Raw genomic sequence first — 8,651 nt, 5'->3', positions numbered from 1 at the left:
CCCTGGATCCCCCGCCTCCTTTCTTGCCGCCTCCTGAGCCCGACCTGGCAGCTGCCACGGGGGGGGGGGGGGGGACAGCGCATCCCCGCCCCTCGGCACTCCGCCGCCACCTGATGCCAACCCTCCCGCTCCACCTCGCCCATTGCCGCCGCCTCCTGATGCCGGCCCTCTTTTTTCCCCGCCCCGCCCCGCCGACACCTGATGCCGATCCGCCACCGCCCCGCGCCTTCCCCCCGCCGCCTTTTTCCCCGATCTTTTCGCCGCCGCCCCGCTCATCCTTTTTTGTGGGGGGGATTTGGACCCTTCGCCACCTCCTCGCAACCCTCCGCCTCGACCAAAGCCCCCACCGCCAAAGCCGCCGCCACCCAAGCAACCGCACCCCAGCCGGCCGCCACCACGTCCCAAGCCCAAGCCGCCGCCGCCACGCCCCAAGCTTCCACCACCAAAAAGGCCTCCTCCGCTGCGTCAACAACCGCCTCCGCCAAAGTCCAAGCCTCCACCGCCGCGCCCCAAGCCACCGAAACCGCCGCCGCCGCGTCCCAAGCCGAAACCGCCGCCGCCAAAGCCCAAGCCTCCGCCCCCGCGTCCCAAGCCGAAACCGCCGCCGCCGAAGCCCAAGCCTCCCCCGCCGCGTCCCAAGCCACCGATTCCGCCGCCGCCGCGTCCCAAGCCGAAACCGCCGCCGCCGAAGCCCAAGCCTCCGCCGCCGCGCCCGAAGCCTTCGCCGCCATCACCGCCGGCAGCAGGTGCGTGGTGTTGGGCGCAAGCGAGTTGCATGGCATGGGGACGCGCCTTGTGCACGCCCTCGACCCACTCCGTGCCTGCGCTGCAGCGTTCTGGGGTCCGCCGGAGGGGCAGCCTCCGCTGGTTCCATACTCAGAGGAGGAGGAGGAGCAGAAGGACGACCTCATCTGCCCTTGCGGCAACATCGTCTCGTGGCAGTTCACCATGAACAACGAAAGTGAGCGCGCCAGCGCCGCACGCTGCGACGGTGCATGCTGCGATGCCGGCATGTGGCTGCGCGGCCCCGCTTCGCCAAGCGTGCCGCCTCTTCCGTGGCCCAATGGGTCGTGCAGGCATCCCTGTGGGCTCTGTCTTGATGAAGTACATGACTGGCCTGCAAGCCATCTGCCCACAAGGACGTCCTCTGGTGGTGCGTGCGGGCCAGCGTGGCCGCCCTGTGCGTGCGCGCTGTTGTGTGTTGCTCACCTCCTGTTCTGCTGCAGGCCCGGCCGCTGGTCCCTGGCCCTGGGACTCCTGTCATCACGGCAACACCGACGAGCGACGACGATTTCAGGCGAGCCGGCGGCACCTGCTGCTGGCAGGGATGGCAGGCAGGGAAGCCAGGCAGCCCGTGCCCCAAGCTGAGCTCTTCGCCTTGCTGTCGGCTGCAGGATCATCCGCGGGCAGGGCAGCCGAGGGTTGTCCATCCTTTACGGCGAGGGTGGGCCGCTAATCGTGGTGGAGGGCGAGCTCAAGCCCAACCCAGCCCCCGCCTTCACCTACGAGTGCCCTCCAGGTGGGCCGCTGCAGCGTTTGCCTGCGCGGCGCTCGTCCCCTGGCTGTGCCTGACGCGAGACTGGTTATCCCGTCCGCCTCTGTCCCCCGCCGTCCGAGGGGGCCCCAACACGCACGCGCTCGCATGCGTACATGCAGGCTGGGTGATCAAGGGCTACAGGGTTACGATTAACACTCCGATGTCTTCACAAGTCCTACGCTTCATCTACAACCTCAGGGTGCGATGCGCACCGTTGGACCCGTGCGGCTAGGACGGCAGGCGTTACCTGTCTCTGCTGCTTTTTAGTACGTTTTCTTTTCAACTCAACGACTTGTTTGTGTTTCATGCTTTCCCCTGCCCGCCTGCTCGTGACCCTTCTCGGCTCGCTACTTTGATGCCTTGCCAACATTGTTTCTTCATGCCTGCATTTGTTGCATCAGTACCTGTCCACCAGCCAACCGGCAGAGCCGCTCTCTTGTGCACGGCTGTCCTGTCAGTTGAGACTGACCCTTGTAACAAGCACACCACCACACAAATGTTTAGCGTTCAAATGCACAGCTAAAAAAAAAGGCAACGCAGGCGCGGCTCAGCCTGCACACGCATCCCAAGCTCCCGCCAGAGTGGCCGTCAGGCTGCGCACCACACGGTTGGGGGCTAGTTCGGTGTGCGCCAGTGGGAGGTTGGTCAGTGGTGAGGTCGCCTGCTGTCCGGCAGCCTGCTGGCGTGCAATCCAGGCTGCACCAGGGGCGAAGGCGGTGGGCATATCACACAATGATGTTAAAGGGGGCCAAGGGTCAGGACATGCCCCAGCTGCACAGGCACACAGAGTAAATTCTTGGCCGCAGCATTGCCCCGCCACAGCGGCCCCACCTTCGATGGCATCCCGCTCGTAGGTGTGGGAATCGGCAGCCAGCACAGGGTCCCGCATGGGCTCCCGTGTGATGGGGCAGTACAGTTCCGGCGGCAGCGCCCAGGCGCAGCTGCTGGAAGACGCGGCAAAGCCTATGCCTGCAGCAGCCGCATCAGCTGAAAGGGCCGGCCCGGACGTTGTGGCTGGTGCCGCAGATGGCAGGCACAGCGGCACGGGTAGAGGCAGCGGCACGGGTAGGGGCGGCTGCGCAGGTGGCAGGGCCGCCGAGCCAGCGGTGACTGATGCTGCATTAGATGGCGTGGGCGGCTTCCAGCCTGGCACATCACTGAAGGGCGGCAGCTCATCCTCGCTGTGGATGCCCAGAAGCTGCAGCAGCTCTTCCTCCTCGTGGCCTTGTGCCCCCATTCCCGCCTCGCCACGCACGCCCATCAGCTGCAGCAACTCCTCAATCCCGCTGGCTTCCGCAGGTGCTGCTGTCAATGCTGGCAACTCGGGCGCTGCGGTGCTGGTGGCTGCGGATGCAGGGGATTCCCGCTCCGATGGCAGAGAAGCTGCCAAAGGGAGCTCTGTAGGGATGTCTGAGTCTGTTCCAGGTGCAGCCGCCTGCAGAACACCTCTGCCGCCATCCACTGGCTGCTGGCTGGCGCCACCCTTCCAGCTTTTCTTGCCCCCCCTCCTGCTCCTCTTCTTCTTTGTGCTGCCCTGGTTGCCGTCAGCCGCATGCTGCTGGAGTGGAGGCGAGGGCTCTGCATGCTGCCACAGCCCTGCTGCAGCGCCACTGGAGCTTTGCGCTGGGCTGCCGGGGCGGTAGTGTGGCCCCTGATCGCCGCTGTTCCCTTCATCAGCGGATGACTCTGCAGAGCCCACCAATGAGTGGTGCATTTGTAGCTTGCGGCCAACATTGACAGCGACCTTGGCCTGTTGCCGAGCCAAGCGCTGCCGCTGATGCTGCTTTGACACGAGCTGCTGTTGCTGGAGGCGGCTCTCCTCCTCTGCCAGGAGCGCGGCAGCGGCTCGCTCTGCCGCCGCGGCAGCCGCAGGTGAGGGCGACTGCTGCTGGACTGTCGTCTTGTTCTGGCGGCCTGTGACCTTTAGCTCTGCAGGCTTGGAGCAGTTGGCATCACTGGAGTTGAGTGCAATGGTGCAAGCACATGTAATGACACATAGACAGGCTCACCATTCTTCTTCGCTCGGACATCCCTCTCCAGGCTGAGGAGCAGCTCTGCCGCCTCTGTCCTGTCATTTGCCAGGGCAAGCTGACGTGCCGTGCGCCTGTTCTCATCTTTGGCACTGACGTCTGCCCCCGCCTTCACCAGGTGGCGAATGGTGGCGAGGCTGCCCTCCCCTGCTGCGCTCGTGGCTGCCAGGTGCAGGCAAGGGTGGGTCGCTCTTGCGCCGTGCTCCAGCAGCACAGCCACACAATCTGCGTGGCCCTCGGCTGACGCGAAGGCTAGTGGCGTGTGATCCCACCAGTCGAACGCCTCCAGGCTGGCACCAGCAGCCAGCAGCGCGCGCACGCACGCCTCGTTGCCAGCTTGGGCTGCCCTGTGCAACGCTGTCCTGCCAAGGCTTGTGTCGGCTGCTTGCACACGCGCGCCGGCAGCCAGTAGCAGCTGCACGCACGGAAGGCTACCAGCTGCTGCCGCTTCAGCGAGGGGCGAGACGCCGTCGTCATCGGTCACATTTGGCAGGGACCCAGCCGCCAGCAGCCGGCGCACGCAGCCCTCATGGCCGTGATATGCAGCCCAAGACAGCGCCGTCCTGCCATCACCATCAGGCGCTGAAGCATCCGCTCCAGCTGCCAGCAGCGCATGGACGCAGCCTTCGTCGCGACAGGCTGCCAGGATCAGCGCGGTCTGGCCTAAACAGTTTGTGGCCCTGAGGCTGGCCCCAGCCGCCAGCAGGGCCTGCACACACTCCGCGGACCCAACAGATGCTGCACCCAGCAGCGGTGTCAAGCCTCTCTCTGTCGCAGCATTGACCTGGTCTGGCTGTGCCGAAATGGATGCCAGCAGCTCCAGCAAGTCGCCATTCAACGCTGCCAGGTGCACAGCTGGCAAGCAATCATTCATACCAGCAGCGCTGGTTGGCCTGCGCAGCCACAACGCAGTCCAAGTTACTCGCAGCTCGCTGACGTGGAGCATCATGCCAAGGCACAGAGGATATCGGCAGGCACTGTGTTCGCCCCAGCTCTGGATCATCACCTGGGTACGGGCAACAGCACCCTGCCGTGTTGGTCCATCTGCACCTGTGATGCCTGCAGCGGTGGTGCTCGCTGCACCCGGCTGCCCTCATCTGCTGCCTTCTGCAGTTTTTGAAGCTCAGCCTGCACCTGCCTGTCTTGTGGCAGTGCGGCAGCCACTGCCTGCATCCACGGCGATGCAGGGCAGCTGCCTTTGAGCTTGCTTAACACCCTTGCTGCTCTGATCCCTGTTGCTCAATCAAGCAGTACAGGTATGGAATCATGCAACCTTTTGGGCCTTGCTGGTGTGGTGTTCATATATGCCATCCCGTACCTTCATTTCGTTGTAAGCCAGGTTGGGCTTCCCGGTCCCGGCGTAGGCCTGCGCCCGCCGATAACGTGCCTTGTGGTAACCGGGATCGAGCGCCAGGGCCTGCACCCCATTGCAGCCTCCACTTCTCAGGTAGAAAACAAAACCATGTGTCCTGTCAATGAAACAGGGTGGAGTGCTGGCACTTCCCACCTGGGAGGCTGCCGCGGCCGCTTCATCCCACAGCTGCAGCTGCACGCAGGCGGCTGCTTGGTTGGCGTGCGCCTGCTTGGAGCCGGGCGCCAGCAAGGCGGCCAGCCGGTAGAATTGCACGGCCTGCATGTGAAAGGGGGCAGGGTGGACCTGCCATCATCGCTTGGCAGGACGCCTGCCCGAGCAGCCTTGGCACCACAGACGGCAATCAAAACGTGCTGGATCAGTCGGCTGCTGCTGCCCTACCTGATCCCACATGCCATCCCTGTACATGTCGTTGCCTCGTTGGCGTGCTTTTTCAGCCAGCACGCAGGGGGCGTCGACCGCCGCGGCCGCCGCACGTGCAGGGTTGGCGCCGGGCGTGGCGGTGCTAGTGGCGGCCGCTTGCATAGCGTGCAGGGACCTGTGAAGCAATCAGGAGCATGGATGGCGCCAGTTGTGTAGGGTGGCAGCACACCGACTCCAAACGAAACATTTCCTATACTGAAACCCGCCTTGAAACGAATTTCGGCAGCCAGTGGGATCCCAGAGGCAGCAGGCAGTCGCACCAGAAGCCTGCTCCAAGGCTGCTAGAGTTTGGCGACGAGTGGAGCTCTGGGTACTAAGGTTGCGTTGTGAGAAGCCTTGGCAAGGCGCTCAGGGCAGAAGAGACGGTGTTCTACTGAGAAAATCCACATGGCACTGAGCTGGCAACACGCCCGGGCCTCCTTGACCACAAGCGCTTGCCAATGGTTTACAGACTGAGGCGGCGAAAAGCATACACTCAAGATACATGCATGCGCCTGGCGTGGGCCAGGAAACACATCAGGATTGATTGTGGCAAGGCAGCTGTGGTCATGAGAGGCGAGCATGGACGTACAGCGGCAGCGGGTGACTGAAGCCAAAAGGCGGCGCGCGCAATGGACAGCTGGGGCAGCACATGCACAAGAGATTGGCAAGAGCCCCGGTGGGATACAGGTGTGTCAAAGAAGCCAAGCCCAGCAGGTGGCTCTTGGGGCCCACAGGCCTGCTGCGGCACGCTCTCAGGTCACCACCAAGGGCGGAGACGCGGAGCAGTAGCCCATGCGCGTGCAGACGGAATCGGGCTGGAGGTAGGAGATGAGCATGTTGAAGACGAGGGGGCCGTACAGCGTCACGTACTGCTCGCACTGGTCCTTGAAGTCCTGCGGCGGCAGAACAGACAGGGAGAAGGAAACAACAAGCGCCTGCGGTGAAGAGTGAAGATGCGCGGCCACGCGCGGTTGCTCCTTAAGGGTGGCCTGCGGTTTGGCGCATGCCACGGCACGCACCGCAAAGATGTTGCAGCCCTCCTTGGCATACTCCAGCAGCTCGGCCTGGGTCTTGGGGTCCTGCACGGCAGCAGCGGCAGCGCAGCAGGTGGACTTGCAGGATGACTACCGGCGGGGCGGCAGGAACAGGCAGCCCGACCACCGTCAGCAAGCACTGCTGCCTGACAGCTGGGCCCGAACAGGCACAAACACCCGATGCGGGCGCAGGCAAGCCCAGGCACCTGCAGGATGGCTGCCGCCTCCATTACGATGGTCTTGCAGTTCTGGCACATGTCGTTGGCAGCACCGCTCCGGGCGGGGCCGCCCGTAGCCAGCTCCCTGAAGGTGGCGCCCAGAACACGCAGCGCGGCGGGGCTGCCGCTGGCGGACGCGGCCCCGCTGGGGGTGCAGAACTCGGCCACGCGGCACACGCCCTCGGGGTCCACATCCCTGAGGAGGTGGTCCAGCGCCACAAACAGGTTGGTGACGTCATCCAGGCACCGAGCCTGCACCGGGGAGGGGAGGCGAACCCAGGGGGGGGGGGGGGCAGGGAAGTGCGCGGGTGGGGTGGGGCCCAGGGCGCGACAGTAAAACAGCAAGCAAGGCGAGGAGGTCACAGAATGGACACAGGAGGGAGGCACGCGGCGAGTGATTTGCTGCGGGCAGGCGCCGCATAAATGCCGGTGCGGGGACAACAGGGGGGCGCACGGGGCGCCCGCAGGCTGCCAGCCGGGCCGCGCACCTTGGCCTCGGGCGGCAGGTTGTCGCAGGCGGCCCGCATGTCGGCCTCGATCTGCTGCCGCTCCTCCCGGTCCTGCAGCCGCTCCACGAAAGCAATCACGACCATCTTGCACACGGGGCAATCCCAGGGGGTGGATCCCTGCAAGGGTGCAAGCGGGGGCCAGGCAGGGCAGCAGAGTGGCGGGATGAGGCAGGCGCATGGACAGCGGCTGCTGGGGCTGCCCAGCCCCCCAGCCTTGCTCCTCCCCCACAAAATCCCGTCCATATGCCAGCCCAGGACAGCCCAGCTCAAGAGCCTGCACACAAGGAGAGCACCTTGGCGGCATCAACGCCCAGCAGCTGCGCGGCAGAGGAGCCGGGGCAGATGCCCATCGCTTCGCAGGTGTCCTTGGGATCCAGAGTCTTCTCAATCAGGTCGGCAGCCTGGGCCACCAGCACAGGAACCTCCTGCACGGCAAGCGAGCGGTGCAGGGCAGCGGTGAGCACAGGGAGGCACAAACAGGCAGAGCAATTGCAAGGCAGCACGCGAGCAGTGGCCTGCGCCAGCACCCGACGCTCTCCCATATGGTCGCGGCGCTGCCCTTGCTCGCTGGCACGCGTGCGCTCGCGCCCCGCACCTGCGTGCACATCTGCGCAAACTGGTCTGGCAGGCCGGCGCAGACGGAGGACTCAATGTACTCCTCCACAGTCGCCTGGGTCTCTGGGTCGGTGGCAAAAGACTCCAGCGTGGTCACCAGCTCCTGCGGCCGCCGGAAGGTGCGGTGGTGCGCGACAAGGGTAGGTGATGGGGTGAGGTGAGCAGGGCGGCAGGCGGCAGGGATGGGCACACCCATATCTTTGGAAGATATGGGCTGCAACTGCCTATTTGATGCAGCAGGGCTGCTGGCCACTGGAAGGCAGAACATCTGAACACCGGCAGAACATCTAAACACCGGCCTTTGCTGCAGCTGCCCACCCCTGAGCCCTCTAAAGACGCACCTGGCAGTAGTCGCAGGGCGACAGGCGCAGGTTATCTACTTCAGGGCGCAGCGTGCGGAACCTTTCATTGTTCTGGGACCGGATCACTGGCGCTGCAGCAGAAAACACAAGGGACAGGGGATGGTGGTGGCGGCACAGACGGCGGCGGTAGGGCTCCCGCCCGCTCGCCCATCCGCCGCTCAGGGCCTGCTCGCGCTGCTCTCGCTGCGCTCCCGCACTCGTGTGCCCCGCCGGGCTTGCCTGCGGACGCCAGAGCCACCCAGCCGAGGAGTGCAAGCAGCAGCCTCATCTTGGCGCGTGGGCACCTGCACCTGGATGGCAGGTGCTGTTGGTTAGGAGATGCTGAATGCTCTGAGTGGATTGCACGCTTCTGAGCAAACTCTCGCTCCAGGTTCCAAAAGCAAACAGACCTCCTGCAACTCGCTCCTGAAGGTGGTGTGATTGATCAATCCTGAAGACAAAGCAAACGAGGCTAATGGCTTGCCCCCTCTGCCACCAATCGAGGTCACGGAGTTTTCCACCGCTCCTCATCGCGCAGGTCTCGGAGAGCGTGTTTCCTGGTGTGCTGTTCTCCCAGCAGGTTCACAGGA

At 64.7% G+C, this 8,651-nt stretch overlaps 5 protein-coding genes across 5 annotated transcripts; 1 reads left to right on the top strand and 4 right to left on the bottom strand.

Moving 5' to 3' along the window:
• Positions 1 to 1,138: 1,138 nt before the first annotated feature.
• On the top strand, positions 1,139 to 2,027 carry CHLNCDRAFT_58829 (expressed protein; the record flags this gene model as incomplete). The annotated part of the gene is made up of 4 exons (XM_005844748.1): positions 1,139 to 1,153; positions 1,227 to 1,297; positions 1,395 to 1,519; positions 1,657 to 2,027. Coding segments are annotated over 4 exons (243 nt in total), but the record flags the coding sequence as incomplete, so codon positions are not given.
• A 57-nt stretch (positions 2,028 to 2,084) lies between these two features.
• On the bottom strand, positions 2,085 to 2,774 carry CHLNCDRAFT_138721 (hypothetical protein; the record flags this gene model as incomplete). Its single annotated transcript, XM_005844671.1, has 3 exons — positions 2,085 to 2,233; positions 2,369 to 2,506; positions 2,696 to 2,774. 3 exons carry the CDS (start codon positions 2,772 to 2,774, stop codon positions 2,085 to 2,087), a joined length of 366 nt encoding a protein of 121 aa, XP_005844733.1.
• Positions 2,775 to 3,583: 809 nt separating this feature from the next.
• On the bottom strand, positions 3,584 to 3,937 carry CHLNCDRAFT_14335 (hypothetical protein; the record flags this gene model as incomplete). Its single annotated transcript, XM_005844670.1, has 1 exon — positions 3,584 to 3,937. A coding segment is annotated over one exon (354 nt), but the record flags the coding sequence as incomplete, so codon positions are not given.
• Positions 3,938 to 4,433: 496 nt separating this feature from the next.
• CHLNCDRAFT_138720 (hypothetical protein) lies at positions 4,434 to 5,464 on the bottom strand (the record flags this gene model as incomplete). The annotated part of the gene is made up of 5 exons (XM_005844669.1): positions 4,434 to 4,460; positions 4,618 to 4,734; positions 4,886 to 4,933; positions 5,075 to 5,197; positions 5,321 to 5,464. The coding sequence occupies 5 exons, from the start codon at positions 5,462 to 5,464 to the stop codon at positions 4,434 to 4,436; spliced, it is 459 nt and encodes a 152-aa protein (XP_005844731.1).
• Positions 5,465 to 5,794: 330 nt separating this feature from the next.
• On the bottom strand, positions 5,795 to 8,508 carry CHLNCDRAFT_58828 (hypothetical protein). Its single transcript, XM_005844668.1, has 9 exons — positions 8,472 to 8,508; positions 8,302 to 8,366; positions 8,062 to 8,153; positions 7,701 to 7,823; positions 7,399 to 7,530; positions 7,085 to 7,222; positions 6,585 to 6,848; positions 6,364 to 6,423; positions 5,795 to 6,237 (listed from the first exon to the last, which is right to left on the bottom strand). The coding sequence occupies exons 2-9, from the start codon at positions 8,348 to 8,350 to the stop codon at positions 6,097 to 6,099; spliced, it is 999 nt and encodes a 332-aa protein (XP_005844730.1). The 5' UTR covers positions 8,351 to 8,366; positions 8,472 to 8,508; the 3' UTR covers positions 5,795 to 6,096.
• Positions 8,509 to 8,651: the final 143 nt, after the last annotated feature.

This window comes from Chlorella variabilis (assembly GCF_000147415.1).
Source record: "Chlorella variabilis unplaced genomic scaffold CHLNCscaffold_21, whole genome shotgun sequence".
Classification (NCBI taxonomy): domain Eukaryota; kingdom Viridiplantae; phylum Chlorophyta; class Trebouxiophyceae; order Chlorellales; family Chlorellaceae; genus Chlorella; species Chlorella variabilis.
Note: the sequence above shows the minus strand (reverse complement) of the source record. Positions and strands in the feature narration are given on the sequence as shown.